The sequence below is a fragment of the Neolamprologus multifasciatus genome, chromosome 7, assembly GCF_963576455.1.
Source record: "Neolamprologus multifasciatus chromosome 7, fNeoMul1.2, whole genome shotgun sequence".
In the NCBI taxonomy this organism is placed as follows: Eukaryota; Metazoa; Chordata; class Actinopteri; order Cichliformes; family Cichlidae; genus Neolamprologus; species Neolamprologus multifasciatus.
The window spans coordinates 20,176,167-20,196,959 of NC_140445.1; the positions used below are offsets into that span (position 1 = coordinate 20,176,167).

Here is a 20,793-nt window from a genome sequence, read left to right on the forward strand (position 1 = left end):
ATCCCGAACATATAAGCAGCAAATACGAGCCCAAGAGCTTACCGATAGCCCGTCTAGCTCAAAGTCTGGACCTCACAGTGGAAAGTGGATTGCTTGTTTGCTGTCCTCTCAGTATGTCGCACCCAGGCCAAATGACTGCTGCATGCATTTTAAGGCCAGGCACGCCAGCCCTTGATTGGTCTGATTCAGCTCACCTGGCGGAGTGGCGCACACCAGGCCGCGCTTAGCTGTAGATTGCACAAGGTCTAAATCAGCAGCCATGCACAAGCAGCAGCACAGAGCAGGTAGTGGGCAGGAGGAGGAAGAGAAGGGCAACAGCCACACCTACTAGGTCAGCGCGACACCTCCCACTCGATCTTTGCTCAGCACTGCCTGGAAAGATCGCACTCAGGTGGGCTGGACCCTTGCCTGATCTTCCACCGGTAAAAGGACCACAAGACGCCGGATGTCCCGATGTAAAATGGTGCCCAGCTCAGGACTTCTGGTAGCAGATTTTGGACTCTTGACTGCAATGCTGGAACTTGGAGAGACCCTCACATGCACATCTCGAACAATCCCTCTGGAATCAGGATTCACGCTGATGACTTTTGCGAGTCTGAACTGCCCTCTAAGGGCATTTTGGTCGCAGAGCCAAACTATGTCTCCAACAGCAATGTTTCTCTCTGCAGTATGCCACTTACTGCGGATGAACAGGTTTGGTCCAGCGAGTTGGCTCCAGGACCTCCAGAAGTTGTTGACCATGGTTTGTACTTCTTTCAGCCTTTTGAAAGGATATTTTGTGAAGTCGATAGTTTTGAAGTCCCCACTTTGTGTGGCTCGACCAAGTAACAGATTATTCGGCGTGATGTAGTCAATGCAATCTTCGCGGCTCTGAATTCTGGCATCAATGGGTCTCTCATTTGCAAGGTTGGCAGCTAGCTGGAGTGCTGTCAGAAACTCACTGAAGGTAAGAGCCTCCACATTGCCAAGCGTATGAAGGGCTCTCTTGGTAACTCTGACAGCAGCTTCGGCGGCCCCATTTCGGTGAGGTGAGTCAGCAGGAAGAATCTTCCATGCCCAGGTGGTCTCATGTTTGGCAGAGTATTCTTCAAGTGACTCCTTGTTTTGCTGTCTCAGGTAAGCATACATTTCTTTTAATACAGGTTTGGCGCCGACAAAGTTTGTGCCAGGATCTGACCAGATTTTTCGGGGATGGCCTCGGACAGAGGTGAACCTCTGGTAGGCAAGCAGGAAGCTCTCTGTTGATAGTGTGCTCGCTAGTTCGACATGAATGGCTCGGCTTGCCATACAGCAAAACACAACTCCCCAAACTTTCATGGTCACTCTTCTCTTGACATCATCCCTCACATGATAGGGTCCAAACAGGTCAACAGATGTGAATTCGAATGGTGCAGCAGGATTTGACCTCTCTTCAGGCAAGTCTCCCATTACTTGCTTACAGGTTCTTGCCTTTGCCTTCTTGCAGATGATGCACTGGTCAACAACCTTTTGGGCAATAATTCTTCCTCTTACAACCCAAGCCTTCATTCTCATCCGCAGTAAGGTTCCTGCCACTCCGTCATGTCCCTCGCTGTGTGCTTCTCTGGCGAGGAGGGTGGATAACCAGGCTTGGAATGGTAGAAGGGGAACGGCTTTGCGGTCTTTTTTGAAGGTCTGGATTCTGCCACCACAAACTAGAAGTCCACTTGTTTGGTCTCTGTAAACGACTAGTCTGTCTGTTGTGGTGCTTGGGAAGTTGACGCCCTCTTGTGCTGCTAGGCAAAGGTCTCGAAAAGCATCTCGTCTCTCGCTGACTGTGAGGACACCTGAAGATGGTACTACCTCCCACTTTTCTTGGTCTCTGGTCTTGGATCTCATGAACTTTTTTGCAACCCTCCAGACCCACGCCACCATCCCAATCAGCCTTCTCAGGTTGCTGAATCGCCTTTCGTCGATTAGCTGTTGGGTTGCTACTCCTGCCAGTGGTCTTCTCGACTCTACGTGTGCTGAGTCCTGAGCTGCCTTGATGTGGAGTCTGGTAAGGACTGCAACAAAAGTCTTTTTCTGTAGCTTTGTGACCTTTTCTCGAGCTTGGGCAGCAACTTCTCCAGCGGATTTCTTCAGCCACTCATCTTCAGGAAGTTGGAGAAACTTTGGACCCGACTGCCACTCGGAGTCCTCGGTTAGGACATTTGGACTGGCCCCTCTGGTGAGAATGTCTGCGATGTTTGCTGACCCGGGAATCCACCACCAATCTTGGACATCAGTGCTACTCTGGATTTCACCAACGCGGTTTGCGAAGAAGGTCTGGAAACCGTAGCTCTCACGCTGGATTGCACCCAAGACTGTTTGGCTGTCGACGAGGTGGTACCATTTATTGACCTGGATTCTGCAGCGTCTCTGGAAGTAGGTCTTGAGACGGGCAGCAAAGACGGCGCCACACATCTCTGCTTTAATAGGATCGCCTTTGTGGTTGAGAGGCGTCAGTTTGGCTTTGGACTCTACTAATCTCACGATGACACTATGGCTGCAGCTCCAGCGAAGGTACATCACTGCGCCATATGCATGTTCACTGCCATCAGAGAACGTGATGGCACTGGGCTCTGCACAGGGATCTGGTGGAGTCAGGGCTCTAGTGAAATGCAGTTTCTTCAAGTCAGCATACTCTTCCAGAAGCTTTATGGCATCTTCTCGGAGACCTTCAGACAAGGCTGCGTCCCATGTGTCTTCGAGGCAGTGCTTTACTTTTGCTTCTTGGAAAGCTCTCCTTACCAGGATGGCACCCTTTTGTTTGACGGGAGTCACAAGACCGAGTGGGTCATATAGGCCGGAGACTTGGCTTAGCAGTTCTCGCCTGGTGAGTGGATCAGGTGTTTGCTCTCTGACTTCTTCTCTGAGCAGGTCTTGACCAAGGCGCATTTTCCTCCTTTTCTTTGAGAAGTTCACTGCAACCATGACATGAAGCTTGTCATCATTGATGGTGTAGCCAAGGCCAAGGGCTTTGTTGTCATCTTCAGTCAGCTGGTTCGGCAGGATCATAGTCTTTGGCTCTGATCGAGGCAACTCTTTCTTTGACTCCTCCCTCCCACTTTGACTGGAGTAGACCCAAGGCTTCATGTAGAATCCTCCAGCTCTCAGGATGCGCTCGATGTTGGCTGTTAGGCGTCTCAGATGGTCAAGGTCATTGTGTGATGTCAGGATGTCATCAACATAAGCATCTTCTTCCAGCACACGTTTCTCTTCTTTGAAGTGACTGAATGAAGGTAGGTTTGCAGTTTCTCTCATGGCGACTTGGGCTACGCAACCAGCAGGTTTGTCTCCAGTGTTGACTCTTGTTATGGCATAGTCTTCTATGCCTGCATCTTCTGTGTCACGCCACAAGAATCTGTGCAAGTGGACCTCTCGCTCTTCCAGCCAGACGGAGTTGTACATCTTGCGGATGTCACCAAGGGCAGCGTAGACACCAGCTCGGAACCTCAGCAGGACAGCTCTTATCGGGTTCAGGACATCAGGACCTTTGATGAGGATGTCATTCAGGCTGAGGCCTCTGTACTTCTGGCTGCTGTTCCACACCAGCCTCACTGGGGTAGAGACCGAGTGTGGGTTTGGCGCGATGAGGTGGCTTATATACCATACTGGCCCAGTCCAACTCTGCAGGACTTCTTTGGACAGCTTCACTGCAGCTCTGCGGTTTACCATCTCATGAACTTGAGCTGCATAGGCCGTCTTCCATTCAGGTTCTTTAGATAGCTTCATCTCAGTTCTGATGAATGTTGCTTCTACCGCTTTCCTGTTATTTGGCAAGGTTGCTGGATCTTCTACCCATGGGTATTTGGCATGCCAATGTGGTTCACTGCTATGGTCATCTCCAGTGGAATAAGTCAGGCCATTCCTCACGATCTCCATCTCCCTCTCTTCTGCGAGCGTCATTTCTTTACCCCCTGGCTGGCAGCTCCCACAACGACACCCTCCACATCTCGGCTGGCAAGCGGCTCCGATGCTTTCCCACCTCCACCACTTCAGAAAGTCTCTGCTGCTGGTAGCTGTGGTGGATAGAGTCTCGGGGTGATCAGGATGCTGACAGGAAGCTAGGTCTTTAGTGAACTCTTGGTACTTGAATGCAGCAGCTCTCATTGATCTTGCGAAGTGAGTCTTGGAGGTGTGGGCCATCAAAGTGACTTCCTCAAAGAGATCTGGATGCGTGCCCCCAATTGTCTTGCCAAGTGGACCGTCCCAGAGAACCAGGTCACCGATGGAGCGGATCTTTTGGGGCACCAGCTGGCCTTCTTTATGGCTGATTAGAAGCTGGATCTCTCTGGGTCTGATGAGGTCTTGGAGAGGGATGTCAGGGAAGATCTTCTGTAGCTTCTGAGGTGGAACATGTCTTTTCACTTCAGCAATCTTGTCAAGACCATAGCAAACTAACTGGTGAGGCTTTAAGGTTCCTCTTGAGGTGTTGACACGGATCTTGAGAAGGTAGCGCTTGGTTGCCACAGACACCTTCATACCTCCGACACCCTGGATGACAAGCGTGACGTCTTCACTGCGAAGGTTGAGCTTACTTGCAGCTTTATGGGTTATGTAGTTTGTGTCAGATGCTAGATCAATCAGTGTCCCAATTCTCTGGCCATCATTGGCGATGACGTCAAGGAGCATCAGGATCACAGGGTACTCTTTTAGACCAGTCTCCTCCAGTAGACCTCTCTCTGCTGCCATGGAGTTGAAGGCTCGTGATGAGACGTTGCAGAAAGCTTCCCGACACCGCTGCGCTAGCTCTGGCGATAGTTTAGAGATGAACTCTTCTTGAACCTCTGTGTACCTCCTCCCCTCAGCTCTCGCCGGACCAGACTTGGGCCTTTGTGATAAGGGTCGTGGCAGGGGACAAAGAAGGTAATGATGCTGGTCTTTGCATTCTGGATTTCCACACAGGTAAGTCGTCTTTCTGCAGGGTTCGTCGTGGATCTCGAGGCACCTCTTGCAGGCTCCAAGTTGCTGCACTGCATCTTTTTTCTCCTGTAACTTTGTGTAGGTTCTAAACCGTCTGCAGATGTAGAGCTTTCTCTTGTGCTTCGGGTCCCCACAGATGATGCAGCCTGCTGGATCAGTACTGGATTTAACTGACTTGGTACGGGCGTACTTTATTGGGAACTTTGTTCTCTCCTTGGCAGGGTCGATGTCTCTCAGCTGGTCTAACTGCTCGTAGATGGACTCTTGAGATTGGAGGTACGCAAGCAGCTTGTCAAACCGGTTCTGATGAGTCACAGCATTCTTTGGATCAGCAGCGTGGGTAAGCCAGTCTTTCTTTAGGGACTCAGGCAGCTTGCTCTCAATAGACTTTATTACTAATAGGTTCTTTATGGCACTTGCTTGATCCAGCTCATTCAAATCATAGAGGGCCTTTTCAACTGCGTGGATAAGCTCTATAATTCTTCTAGGCTGGTTGCTACGGACAGGAGGGATAGCTTGAAGCTCCTCAATGATTTCAATGGCGATGGTGGCTTGATTTCCATAGCGGTTCTCAAGGACTCTGAAGATCTCATCAGCCGAGGTGTATGTGGACAGGCGCAGATCTTTGGCCACTTTATCATCGAGGCTATCGAGAAGTTGGAATTTCTTTACTTCCATGGACCTGGTTGGTTCACCTTGCTTTTGCAGAGCCTCCCATTCCTTCCGCCATCTGTAGAACTCGCGCTGGCTGCCGGTGAACTTTGGTAAAGCTGTGGCTTTCAGTTTTATGGCTGCGACCGGGGCCGCGTTGCGGACTGTGACAATTGCTTGGTCGGCATCTCTTTTAATTCTCTCTGCTTTGATCAGGGCTGCCTTCCCTGACACCAGCTTTGGAAGGCAGGTTTCGAGCTCCATTAGTCGACGATCACAATCTCGCCCCTCAGCAGGTGGAGCCCAGCGGTTCCATGTCTGGTGTGCCTGCTTAGCTTTCTTCACCAGTTCTTCCAGATGGTGGAGCATAAAATCATATGCTTCCAAGGGTGTATCAGGCTGAGTGGATGTGACGTTCTCACACACCATTTCTGCTGATTTTAGAGCAAGGGTCAGTTCTTTTTCACCATATGATGTCCACAGTGTCTCTCTGATCAGGTGCTTCACCTCCTTCAACTTCTGCTCACATTCTTTCTCCGTTTTCTTGACGTCTGCTCTCTGTTGGCCCATCAGCTCCGGTGTGCCCTCTGCTTCACACTGCGTGATGTAGGCGGCCTCAAGCTCCTCATTCACGTCAATCACTTTGGAGCCCTCTGCTGTGAGTCTCTTGAAGGAATCCTGCAGCTCCTCTACAGACATATCCATGTGGGTCCTTATTATATGGTTGGTGAGTCTGGAAAACAGTCTCTTTGCAGTGGTTCGCTCCATTTTCAGCTCTTCGAGTGACTTGGACTCAGCCATGCTGCTTTCTTGGTTATTGATTGGACAGGCAAACGGCAAGTTGCGATTTCCTCCAGGCCCCCAGGTGGAGTCTTCTCCGTCTTTGTGGTGAGCTTTTGTGGAGTCTTCACTGGTCAAGGCCGGTTTCTTTACTGGCCAGGGCGGTTTTTCACTGTCAAGTGTTCTCTGTCTGTGAGGTGCCCACACTTGAAAAAGACCAGACTTTGAATTTCACTCAAATTTATTTTGATAGCTGATAGGTAGGTAGGTAGGTGAAAAACCTTTCAACACAAAACAAAGAACATTTCATTAATCATTCAGGTAAATTAAATGCATTATACAGAATACAAATGAAATAACAACAATATATACACTTCAGTAAAGCCATTTAACATAGCTAATGCAAAATACTTTTGTCTAGACTATCATTTAACCCAGTTTAAGTTAGTGTTACATTCATTGGTTTTCCAATTACAGAGCTGAGTAAGTTCAAACAAGGAAGATGGAATAAACTGGTTCTTAAATACACAAAATGTGTCTACCATGCATTTACACTTATTATTAAACAATTAAATTTTCAAAGTATACATTTTAGAGTTTGCAAATGTTTTAATAGAGACCTTAACCAAGGACTTTCTTTTACAAAGAATTATTTTCCTTAAATTAAACCAAACATATTTACACTAGTTTTAACCAAGGATTTGGGGTAACTATTCTTAGTATTAATTAACATAAATGTGTGGGAAACACTATCTACATAGACAATTTATTCAAACTTAAACATTCATTTTAATATCAATATACTTTTTTAAACTTAAATGCAGTAACTACTTCCCAAACATAAATACTTCTCCACAATTGAGCTTCCATAGATCCCGAACATATAAGCAGCAAATACGAGCCCAAGAGCTTACCGATAGCCCGTCTAGCTCAAAGTCTGGACCTCACAGTGGAAAGTGGATTGCTTGTTTGCTGTCCTCTCAGTATGTCGCACCCAGGCCAAATGACTGCTGCATGCATTTTAAGGCCAGGCACGCCAGCCCTTGATTGGTCTGATTCAGCTCACCTGGCGGAGTGGCGCACACCAGGCCGCGCTTAGCTGTAGATTGCACAAGGTCTAAATCAGCAGCCATGCACAAGCAGCAGCACAGAGCAGGTAGTGGGCAGGAGGAGGAAGAGAAGGGCAACAGCCACACCTACTAGGTCAGCGCGACATATATAAAACCACTTGGCGAGTAACAACTAATCGAGATACTCTTTGTTGCCATTTATAGGAAGTATATCCATGCTTTCTCATATGACAGTTGGTTGGTTGGTTTTTTTTGTGTGTCTGTTTTTGTTTTTTTAAATTAGTTTTCAGGTTTTTATGCATTATGAGCATCATTTTAAAAAAACAACTTATTTATCTGTCTATCTGTACATAAGCTTTCTTGTACCTCTAATTGTGTCTCTAAATTCCACATTTCTTTTCTTACAGTTTTAAATAAAACTTAATAAAAGAGAAAAAACCCTTGGTGAAAAAGATTGTGTCTTGCTCTTTGCAGGCGGTCTGTGGAGTGTCTTCACATTGGGTGGAGCTGGCAGCAGAGCTGGGATAGACCAGGAACATGACCCTTTACCTTTGTCCAATCAGAGTCTTCTGTTACTGCTGGTATTAGCCAATCTGACAGATGGGCCTGAATGGCCCAACCCCTACCGCCAGGCTATTACTTGTTTCAGAAATACACAAGGTAATATGTACTAGATAAACAAGGCGTGTGTAACACGGCATGCGAAAATCTGATTAGATGAACATATCAAGAAAAAAAAACCAGATTTCATTATTTATCTTTTTATTTTCTATGAATCTCTGATTTGAAGAAGTCAAACTGTGTCTGTTCTTTGAATTATTGTGGTTTAGTAGTGACGCACATAGATACTCCGTCAGTTGTAGTGCGTTCGTAAATGATTAAACTTCTGATTCAAGACCTCCATTAGGTTTCTAATAAACATCAGCCTCAGTCTCCATGGAGTTATCCCTCCAAGCTAAAGATGGATTTATGGAGTTGTAAAAAACAAGATAACATGATAAAAATGTGTATTTTACATAGTAGCTGTATATGTTCTGTGTTATTGTCATGTTGTTATTGAGATTCATATCAGTACGAAAGCTGGATAAATATTAACTGGTAACTTATGGTGAAGGGGTAGTATTAAAAAGGTGTGCTTTTCTTCCCACTGCTTTTTCAATATGTAAACTGAATCAGAATAGATGGAGTGATATTGGAGTGCATTATTTTGGTTGTTTTGTTTTTTTCCTAAATGCTTTTCTCTGTATTGCTTACATTCCCAAAGTCAAGAGTGCTACGGCCCACTTCAAATCCTTAAAAATCTTAAACCTTCACTCTAAAGAGATGTATTTCCTTAAAAATTTTATTACTAACGCAGGTTAGTTGTTGTAAATTGCTTACAATTTACAACTTTGCTCGCAAAGTGTTAAGTCCAATGTGTTACCCACCTTCCACTGGGACACAAACTTCAGTACAAGAGATGTACATTTAGGTCAGAGTGAAAGTAATATCACAGACTAACCGCCTCCTCTTAACAGTTTTTATATAAATATATAACTGTACATACTTACAAACAGAATTTTGGTTTTTACTGTTTTCGGTCTGCATCTTTTTCTGCGCTGTGTCACATAATATTTATGATGTTCCAAAACATATTTGGGACAGTTGTTTGTTTGAGAGATGTGAAAGAAGGCAGTGAATACTAATTCTGATAATATTTACCATTGTCCATGCAGACACATCATCGCTGCCTGTAGAGCAACCTCACACTTTCCAGATCAATTTCAACAGTCTGTACACTGCTCTGTGTGAGCAGCAGCGCTCCGACCAGGCCACGTTACTGCTGTACACCCTGCTTCACCAGAACACCAACATGAGGACCTACGTGCTGTCGAGAACTGACATGGACAATCTGGTGGGTCGCATTGAAGTGAATCTGAATCTGACATTTTGGAAACAAATAACACACTTGCTTAATAAAACACATCATGCAGTCCTTCCACACACACATTCAGTGCGGCCGTGAAGTTTCGTCATTCAGGACCGATGCCGTGGCTCGGTGAACAGGCGAGATGTGTGCGGGGACTGCTGTCGATTTTCTGCGTGGGACCGTGCCAGCTGTTCCTTATAAGATAATAAATTCAAAGATATTTAGTGACTGGAAATCAGTCTCTGGCATCTCAGATCAATTTACAAATGATTTAACATGGAGTAGTATAACTTTTTTTTGCCTTGTTAGCTAAGACGAGGAACAAACCACAACAGAAGAACTCTATGAGGTTGTTTCCAAGACTTGTTTGGAAATCCTCATAAATTTAATCTTCAGTCACATTTTGAAACTCTCGTTCAGAAGTAGGGAGGCTACTATTGAGGCTAGGCTCTTTGCTCAACACTAAAGCAATGCTGCGTGACAGTGTAATGAGCTAACAGTGCTACTGCGTATGTTTATTGCTAACTGCTAGCTTGTTCGCCTTTGGCACTATTAGTAAATTGGGTTAAATAGAATAATGTGAATAACCCCTTTTTGGAATGTGTATACATTATGTTTTATGGTAATTTTGAGCTGTTTAATGGCTTCTTTTCCAAGACTGTTTGCATTTTTGCCCAGTTTTGTATGTGTGGTTTGTCTCTGGTTAGATGATCCATGAAGAATAAGAAGTGTCACCAGAGTTGTTTTTCCAGAGTTGTGGCTCACACCTCATCTGTTGGCCAGCTCAAATGTAAAATGACTTAGTGCCCCCGTAGTCTTGAACATGTCCTTCTTATACAGCCATGGCATGAGAAATCCACACAAAGTCAGAAGCCTTGCAGATGTCAACCCCGAATACATGTTTGACTCCTTTTCTTTTCCCGCTGTTTGTCTCAGGTGTTGCCCATACTCGAGATCCTTTACCACGTAGAGGAAAGAAATTCTCATCACGTCTACATGGCCCTTATCATTCTCCTCATCCTGACAGAGGACGATGCTTTCAACCGCTCCATCCATGAGGTGGTAGGTAGACGCACTTCACGTCTCAGCTGTTAACCGTCTCTCTTGGTGGTAATAGTCAATGATTCCTGATGTTTTTCACCTGGTTCATCTAACTTCTGTCCCTCTCCATCTCATAGATATTAAAGAACGTCACATGGTACACAGAGAGATCGCTAACAGAGATTTCTCTCGGCAGTTTGCTCATCCTGGTGGTGATTCGCACCATCCAGTTCAACATGACCCGGACAAGGGTAAAATTAACACACATTGATGAAGACGTTTGTACATTTGTGAAAGAGGCATATGTTACAGTCCTGTGCAAAAGACTTTTTTTGGAAAAAAAAAAAATTTCAATTGATTTTTTTTTAAATGAGACCCCTGTTCATCGAAGCAAATGAGAGAAAGAGCACAAGAATGTGACATTAATGAGGTGTTATACGATGTACTTTGTATTTCAAATTGTTTCCCTTTGTGAAAATTGTCATGCAAAATGTTTCTCAGTCTAAATGTACTTTCCCTTTCTCTTGATGTCACGTTTTACATAGTTGTGCATTCAGAGCTTAGCACATTATTCTCAGTCCCTGAAATGATTATTTGGTGCAGTTTTAATAGCTGACCTTACCCTAACTTTTCATCTAATTCCCCAGAGCTGGGGAAGATTCGAGGAATCAGAGATCATAATGTCTTTACCCGAAATTAGGCTGTGGTTTACTGAAATATGTATTGCATCATTCTTTCTTACTGTCTGTCATTGCAAATTCAGTCCTAACACAGACCTGATGTTCAGTGCATTCCCAGCTCAGATGATGTAGTGGGCAATAGTTTTCTAGTATTGGTATATCATCCCAAATGCTGCTTCATGCATTTGGGAATGCATTAAATGCATTAATGTCAATGCATTAAATTAAAAAAAAAACAAAAAAAAAACAGGCAGTTGTTTTCTATAAGAAGTTTAATCATTTGTTAATATTGTGAAATATATTTTGCTCTAATAAGACAGATATTATAGATACATTTTACTGAAACACACACGCTGCCAATTCAGTAAAATTATGCCTGACATACCAAAAGGTAGCTAACATTCGAAGAACAGCTTTGGCTGTGAAAAAGCCAAAGCTGAAGGACAAACCTTCAAGAAGCCTGAAGAGCTATAAATGAAGACTACTTGCCTGAGGGGGTTAATAAGAATAACAAATATTGACTTACAAGCTAATACAAATGTTTTACATAATGTTTTTCCATGTATTCTTGCACATATTGCAGTAAATCGCTGCACTTATTTCCCATTTTCCTGGCAAAACATGAAGCAGTCGGGGTGGGTTTTGACTTTTTCACAGTACTTATTATGTATTTTAACACACATGGCATTTGGCATGATTGAAGTGTTTGAGTTAAAAGCAATTTTCAGTTTGATCTTTATGCCAGTATTGTCTGCTTGCTTGTGTGTGCGTCTTCTCCAGGATAAATACCTGCACACCAACTGTCTCGCTGCACTCGCCAACATGTCAGCACAGTTTCGATGTCTCCACCAGTACGCTGCCCAGCGGATCATAAGGTAAGCAATTAACTAAGGTGTACAAATAATAAAGCAAATGGGGCATGACAGATGATGAGATGTCTGTAGAATACCTGTATGAGATGGTTAAAAAGCAGGGAAAAAAGCACATTTGCACAACACTCAGTAGTTTTTTTTTTGCTGATTCATGTTGAGGCAGCACATAATATTTGTCATTATAGTAACTCGACAGTAGTTGCAGCAAAAGAGGCTAAAAAAAACTGATTATTTAGTGAGTGGTAAGATTGTGCAAATGACATCGTTATGTAAGAAGGGGGAAATTAAGGGGAAAGTGTTTGGCCCATGTGGAGACAGAAGAAGAGGACGGGGTCCAAACCACACACACAGATACAGATATCAAGTCATTCTTGTCTGTTAACTGCAGACAACAGGAAGGGAATGTTTCTTTCCCTTAAGACGTGCACAGACTCACGCACACTCAAGGATCGTCTTATCTCCCTGCCTGTGTCTCTATCCATATCTGTGACTTTGGTGTTTTGAGTCCGAGAGGAACAGCGTCTCTGTATTTCTACGTGTCTGTCCAGAAGTGATGTAGAAGAACCGACTCCATGTCTGATGATAATGATAATGGTGATGACTGCGATGGCTCGGGCTGGGCTAAACTGGCTGGCTGCTAGATAAAGGGAATTTCCTGCCAGGAATTTCCTAATGTCAGACTGGCAGCGCTGAACTCTGCTCCATAATTGACTCTCTGAGAGAATCGCGGCTGGTGCTGTTTATTTTAAGGCGGCAGTGGGTTGATTTGCCCTAACCACAACCCCCACACATCTTTGCTTACTAATTTAACGTTTTCCCTGCTCTCCATCAATATTTCCTTTCTGCCAAATTGTTCCTCTATCCCTGCTTGTGTGTCGGCAGACTCAACAAATGCAATTTAGGTCACTGTAATGCTGCAGGTAATGATCATCTTCAATCTGCCAGTTGTTTTATAATATTAATCAATTTATTGTTTCGTTTATTAAAAAATGTATTCATGGGATTTAATATTTACATTTAAGAAGCTGGAATTGTGTCTAAATAAACCAGTACAGCTAAATTTGTTCTCATTTTAACAGCGATCTACGCTCATTTTATTCATATTTTAAATTTGGGGGAAAGGTTTTACTTTTATCTCTGGTGTGAAAGGTTTGTGGACTGTTATGCCAGAATTTAACAGAATTTTACAGCGTATTGTGTTCTGCCTTCTGGTTGGCTGTAGACCATTGTCAGTCAATCTCGTGCCGTATCTTCTGTACAGTACAGAATGCGTTCAGCTTGTCAAATTTACATAAATCTTCCATTGCTAGCCGAAAACATTTTGCACCATCAAAGGCAACCGTGGGTGCCTTTGGTTTTTTCATTCTATGATACTGGACTTGTTTTTCTATGAAGGTTTAAACTTCGAGAGTGTTCAAACAAGAGAGAAAAGTGTGGAAAAGTGTGTAGTGAGGGGTTTTACAGCATTAAAACATCTATAATAACTGTAAAAAATACAGTTGGCTACTTTGTGGATTTCACCTATCGCAGGTTATTTTTGGAACGTAACTACCGCAATGAACGAGGGACCACTGTATACCAAAATGACTATCGTGTTGTATGAAATAAACAAGTGACTGAGACCATAAAGGCATGAGGAAAATGTTTACTGTGTTTACTGTAGGGTCATAAATAGATTTATTTTGAAACCATATGAGCTGATTATAATAAAGCCCTAAAATAAAATGGTGAAACTATAAATGAGCGTTCCTACATTTCAATTTTAGATTTAGAAAAGAATCCAAGCCTCCAGATGGGTATTTAAAATGAACGCTGTGTCATATATACAAATGTTTAATCACAATCGAGCACAGTGTGTGTCCATAACGAAACCTATGCAGTGCTGGGAACAGGACGTCTTTAGGTCTTTAGTGTGTCTGTCATTACTTCGGCCTCATAACTGATTTGGGGATCATGCCAGTACTGTTGAAATCTTTTGTGTCACTGATAAGACAGGCCAGCTTGTGACAGTGTGTTATTGTGGGCATCGTCCCAGGTGGAGCTCACTCGGTGGTCTCTCGTTTAAAATGTGGTGGGAAACGAGTGTAGATAGTACAAGAGGTCCTTGAGTAGTTGTGGCTAATAGAGGCTTTGACTTTAGGTCTGAGGATGATAAGTAGACCTCCGTGTAGCTGCTCACATAGCTCTATTTCACCAATTATCCCGGATAATGAGTGCTAAGGGATTTAGAGTGTGAGTGTGCATGTGTGCGCTGTGCTGTGCTGACAGGTGGGTAGGTGTAGCTCCAAGGGCTTATCAGAGCTCTGTTTGTGCCTCTTTAGCTTGTTGATGTCATTGATTTTAATTTATTCAGATTTTTTTTTAATCTTCTTGATTAACACACAAATTAAAGATTTAGCAACCCTGAGCACCCACAGAGGAGATTACAAAGTTGTAATTACAATATAAGGTCACTAATACTTTTAATAACACTGATAATCAGCAGGATGCCTCTTAAAAAATGCATTTTAGAATATTGTCTCTTTTCAGCTATGAATGAGTTTACTGTTGCATGAGCAGAGCAGTAATGGTTACTCTCTGTGGGTCTGTGCATGCATTGACCCAAACTGTTACTACGCCCCAGGTGCAGTCAAGCAGACTGATGTTTGTCTGTGTCGTGCCATCATGTGGTCCCATAACAGCAGCGGTTTAGACAAACGCATAAAATAAGAGCCAGACATGTCAGGCTAAAAGGGGAACGACCATTTCCATGTAGAGATGTACACAAATAAAGTGTCGCATTTAGAAAAGAAAACACGAGTTGTGATTAAATGAATCTCCTGGTAGTTCCCTGATTATAGTGTCATTCCAAATGAAATAATATTCATTCATTTTAAAAGACTTCATTTACAAATCAAGCAGGTCTGCTTTTAAATTAATAAACTGTTCTGAATAGAAGTTTCTGTTCTAAGCAGAGGTAATGAAAGGTCATTGTTAAGTATAAAATGCCACTTGAGTTGTTTTGTTATTCATCTGTCACAGGCACACTCATTCCTTTTCCGTCTCTCTGTGTCTCCCCTGCAGTTTGTTTGCTTTGCTTTCCAAAAAGCACAACAAGGTTTTGGAGCAGGCAACACAGTCTCTGAGAGGCAGACAAGGAGAGAGCGCAGCGTTGCCAGACTATGTGAGTAAAACTTACACAAACAGTCGGTCCCAGTCTGCACTAAGTTTAATCATATTTGCCAAATTATGTGTGTGCTTGGACTGTGAATAGTAATTAGATGTGGGCATCCGTGGCAGTTTAGCTGAGTTGATCGGTTTGCGTTTAAAGCAGCATATTTGCATCTTTTCGTTTTAAAAAACAACTGATTTTTATTTTGTTTTTTTCAAGTCAATGATAAATAAGTCTTTTCAAAGGACGCAAGTTATCTATTTTTAAAGAAATTTAGAAAATAGGCAATCACCGGTTGCTAGGTAACTGTGTGTAGTCCTTAACTGGTTGGTGAGGGGATGCCGATGGAAGTTGCTAAGTGAAACTGGTTGCAAAGAGTTATACAGTGCTGCAGCAGTAAAGACGTGTCAATGTGTCTGCAAACGCTTGGCGACTGCTTGCTAAGTGGTTGTGAAACTGTGAAAAGTGTGACACAAAATGGAGACTGTTCATCTTCAAAGTAAAACTTGAATTTATTGAAATGTGGAACCAGGAACCAGGCAGAGAGATTTTACTGCAGTGGTGAATATTCTCCTTAGACTGAGGGCTTAGCATGGATGCGCTAAACATCCATAAATTACTCCTGATGCCCATAAAACCAAAGGATGGCATTTCTCTTTGGTTGTTGCACGCATTAAAGGAACACAATAATAATATGTTAATTATTTCTTGGTTATTGCCTAAGCTAACTGTACGCTGGCTGTTTTAGCCTGCAGAGATGAGTGGTCCTCATTTTCTCATTTAAATCTTGGCAAGAAAGCAAATAAGTGTTAACAAATGTTGGACTGTTATGTTCTGATCAGTCCGATTAATCATCAAAATAACTCCACTTTGATCCTAACATTCAATAATGATGAAAAATGAGCATTATCATAGCCTTTGAGTTTTGATAATTACGTTTTAAATGAATACAGACAAGAGCATTGGGTACTTGTACACTTGAGTTGCTTTTATTTGATGTATTCTGTATTTCTGTGTTGCAGGTTTTATTTTTTTATTTTTTATTTTTTTTGTCTAATTCCACCTGATGTTTTTGAGGCATTTATAAAACAACGTAGACACGACTGGTTAAAAATAAAGAATGATTTGGCATAATCCAGTACCATAAAGCAACTTTACAGTTTTTGTGGAACAAAGTGAAAAGAAAGGCAGTAACTAGCTAGCTCATTATTTTGCACATTATTCTTTTGACAGAAAAACAACAAAAAAGACAGTTTAAAAAAAATTTAATACAGTATTGACTGACAGCAAATTTGTCTTTTTAAATATGTTGATATGACAGTCACACCTGCCGAGAGCATTCTGTTGGCTATTGACAAACATATGTCGTCTGTATTTGCACGTAGACGCCGCTGCCCTCGGGTATGTTTGTCTGCCTTTCGGTCTGGCTGTCTCATTAGATTTGCTTGGTCCTAGATAAGCGTGGGTATGCAAACACATTTGTGTGTGTGTGTGTTTGTTAGTGCGAGTTTGGACAAGGTCCCCATAAATACCCTAAGGTGTTGGGGAAACATGAGTGTATGTGAGTGCTTCTTCAACCGTGTAGCGACTGTCTGATGAGGTCCCTTACAAGCAGACATCTACAGTACGCAACACACATGTATAAAGCATAATTATCCACCCTTGTTTGGATGCCTCCTTCCTTCAGGGTCTATTTTAATGCGCTTTTTTTATTTACAAACATGCATAAGTGGACATTTTATATGACTGAAAATCAAAAGGAGAAATGTAGAGATCGGTTTGCCACGATTGCATTTTCTTAAAAAAAAAAAAGAAAAAAATTGTGAGTACAGCCGGTTATATGAGAAAATGGCCTTAAAGTTAATATAATAGAAGCAAAAAATTCAAAAAAGTCAAAGACGTGCTCATACATGGGAGTACGAGGTCAAATCATAAGGTCATCTACACAACAGCACTCTTTTGATAGACACTCAATTTACTGCTCAAGGGTACATGGCAGATTTTCAGCTCGATTATTTCATGGGAATTTTGAATGAGTGTTTTCCTTGAAGTGTCTGACACATAGTCTGGGTCATAGACTTTAAAGACAGAACTGGTCAGCTTTTCTGATATTGTCGTTATCCTTGAGCTTAGACTATACTAACTGGCTGTGGCATTGGTTCCCATGTCTACTATCCACGTCTCCGTGTCCACACAGTGTGCCGTAACGAAAGGGAACATGTTGTATATTTGGACATACACACATATATACACACTCGAGGTGAGACATAAGTCGAGTGAAATTTTGTCTTGAGCACAAGCTCGAACAAAACTACACAATTAGCCTTCACCTTGTTTTGAGTGGTGAATATCTTAGTTATAGGTGTTTTTGAGCAGTGGAGGAGATTTGTTGGAAAGAAGGGCTTTCCAGCCTGCTGTTGTCTTACATCTCTCTTTCACATTCAAGTAGCACAGGTGAAATTGAAAAGCAGATGTTTGACAATTTGTTTTCAGAAATTAAAGCGATTATAGTAGTGTAAGAGCCAATTAAAGGTTAATTTTATTGGTACTGGTAAAATGATTAGAGGAGAAATATACATGTTTGATGTTAAGAATATAATTTCTAGTTAATTTCAAAATACTGCTTTGTTAAAGGTATAGAATATAAAAGTGTGACATTCTAATGCGCTTTTTAGTATTTTGGGCATCCGGCACACTGTAATTACGTAGTTGGGGAGTCTGATAAGCTGGAAGCAACACAGTTTTTTGACCGAGTCTTGCCATGTAAATTAAGTTAAGTTAAGTTTCAATAAACATATTTTTTGCAAGAAAAGTACCTGGACTTGCTCGCGTTTCAAATGCATGTTGCCGGACTGATTCCTAAAGGTGGTACAGAAGAGTGAAGTAGAGACGGAGTGCCGCCACAACAAGTAGTGTCTGTTTATTTATTTCTTCACTTATTGCCATGTAACTTTGGATATGTGCCACACTGAGTATTGTCTACTTATCAGAAGGAAGCTCCATGGGCTCTCTTTTGACAAACATATGCCAACTAATAGTGTATGGCTTACCATGTTCTTATTTTCAGACTCCTTGGCTTGTTGTTTCCCTCCAAAATGTTGGCATTTGTGAGTAAGATTTAAAGTATTGGATTGAGTGTGCTATTGGGTCTTTTATTACCAAGCAAAAGGAAGGACATTCCCATCAGTCTATTCTCGTGCCTGTCGGTAAATGCGAGTATGCTAAACTAAAATGTTTAACATGGTCTGCATCATGCCAGCTTAGCTTGTTTACATGCTGAAGGTGGCATTTAGCTTAAAGCACTGTTGTACAGCCATATAGAGCAGAAACAGAATAATGAGGGGTCACTGAAATGTAAATATACCTTTAGGCTCTGCACTGCTAGACCTTTTTTTTAAATTGTTAATTCTCTTTGATTTGAGGTTGGCATAGATGGAGAGTTTAAAATGTAGACCCAATGAGCAGCAGTTTGCTGCTTGTTAGCAACTTGTTAATAAAATCTCAGAAAGTAGTCGCTGTAAGTAGCTGATTTTTGTCAGAGCAACACTTAAGCATCCCTAAGATACTCATTATGCCCAGGTTTAGTATAGTATAAAGTATAGCCATTTCTTCTTTTAATAGTTTTAATGTTAAGTTGAAATTCCTTCCTAATTTTCCATGTCTGGCCACTTAACATGACCTTACACGCCAGCTAAAGCCCGTCATTGGTTTTGAGAGATGTCACATCTGAAGGAAGGGCTGCTGTCTCATTATGCCGGCTCCTTTGTTTCCTCCATTGCCGGCTCTCATCTGCTCCTGCGGTAGTAGCGGATGTGGCGGCGTAATTGAAAGCAGCCTGCCCTGGTGTTACTCACAAACCCTCGCCTTAACTTGGGGAGGTGTGGAGGCTGAGGTAACTGTAAGGAGAGACAGACGAGAGGAGAAGAGAGGAGAGAGCTGACGAGGGGAGGAGAGGGCCCTGGGGTGGGTGTAAGCGTGTTTTTGTGACAGGCATCTGGAAACAATGCAATTTGGCCGAGCCTGGCTGTGGAGAGAGAACTAATGTTTGTTTAATGCGGGATCGTCCTGGACGTATAATCGCTCTCTTTACGAGGGAGAGACCGAGAGGCGGATATGAAAACGTTGTCAAACTGCCCTAAGCTGAGAGTTAAAGCTGGGTGCAGTCTGCTTCTGTGTTAATGTCTCATCTTTCCCTCCGTCTCTTCTGTACCCCCCCCCCCCCCCCCTTCTCCCTGTAGATGTCTGCCTCTTGGTTGCTGTCTCTCTCTGGTATATACACACACAGAACATGCCCCCTATCCCTGAATGTGTTTGCGCGGCTGCGTCTGGTTAGTATCATGGAAGACAGAGCGAGGGGTTGGGGCCCTTGAGCCCCCACCCCGGGGGGAACATCCAGAGACTCCCAGACCAAGAAGGGCATCTCTCGTGGGATCCTATGGTTACCTCTGAGTCTGCATTTTTATTCTTATTTTCCTGTCTCATCCACTGAGATATGCTGAGGACATGCAGTTTGCGGTTGTACATGCAAACAAACATAAAAAGATGGAAGTATGTGTTGCATTGTTTGTCACTGTTTATGCTCCCAGCCAGTAATGGTAATGTTACTTCTCTGCCTCTTAGTCTGTTTACTGTTGCACATTTCTGGGAAAAGACTACAAGCGCGCACACACACACACACACACACACACACACTTACATGCGCACAGACACTGCCAGGAGCATGGTGGACCACCCTGTCTATGTGTTTATGTGTCCTGGTTGAGTCACATTCTGTGATCTCTTTTTAATAGCTGGAGTAGACATATGCATTAGCTTTGTAGCACCATTCCTCTTGTTTAAGAGGAAAGCAGAGCCCGGGGATATATCAACAGATAATAAACATTATGCCTTCTGTTTATTATCAGGGCTTTCAGGAATGTGCGGATTTCTTAGGAAGCTACAAAATGATTTTTTTTGTGCAAAGTCCAGAATCATTCAGTGATGCAAGCTGTTAACTAGAAATTGTGCTTCTGAAGCGAGCTATTATACAGTCTGCGATGTTTATGTGAGTGAGTAGTTGTAATCAGTCAAGCAGCATTAATGTTTGTGCTGACAGTTATTGTTTAGTTTATTTGAAGTGGCCTTGCCGCACATTTTCTTTTTTTATTCGCTTGTTTACGATGTTCTACTGCGTTAAGTGTGTTGTAGGTTGTTTGATGATTCAAACATAGTTCACATGTAGATGGAAAAAGATTTGTAGTCCGAATGTAAACAAAGGGATGAAAATGTGTAGTTTCATATTTTAGGGTGTTACTTTAGTCAATTAGTATTCATAAACATTACTATTAAAATTGAATTAACACACTATAAAAATTACAAGCTTATATACAATACTGTTCAAACGTCACCCCTCATTTCTTTATATTTAGCGTAGCTAGGCTGTCATCATTTTTAAAGTGTTAATGAGCAATAGTTCAGCTCTGAAAACTGAAAATCTGCAGCATCATTCATCCAAATTTCAGCTTTTTGCTTCGAATCATCTTTAGTATGTGTGGAGGAGGTAAAACAGGAAGTGTCTACAAATTAGAAGAAAGCTTGTCTAAGAGAGTTCAGGCTGTGTTGAAGATTAAAGACGGTCATAGGAGCTTATTTATACTGACTTGTAAGCTTGTTAGAATTGCACAAACTCAGTTTTTGCCTTTTAAACTGTATTTCCATGTGTGTGTACATGTTT

The 20,793-nt window shown here is 42.5% G+C and overlaps 1 protein-coding gene across 2 annotated transcripts in view; it reads left to right on the plus strand.

Annotated features, from left to right (window-relative positions):
- Positions 1-20,793, plus strand: part of dym (dymeclin) — a 65,878-nt gene that overhangs the window by 23,472 nt on the left and 21,613 nt on the right. For both annotated transcript variants that reach the window (XM_085168381.1, XM_085168382.1), the window contains exons 9-14: positions 7,902-8,087; positions 9,143-9,321; positions 10,273-10,398; positions 10,515-10,628; positions 11,838-11,932; positions 14,993-15,092. In XM_085168381.1, the coding sequence (XP_085024507.1) occupies positions 7,902-8,087; positions 9,143-9,321; positions 10,273-10,398; positions 10,515-10,628; positions 11,838-11,932; positions 14,993-15,092 (800 nt within the window). The remainder of the gene's footprint in view (positions 1-7,901; positions 8,088-9,142; positions 9,322-10,272; positions 10,399-10,514; positions 10,629-11,837; positions 11,933-14,992; positions 15,093-20,793) is intronic.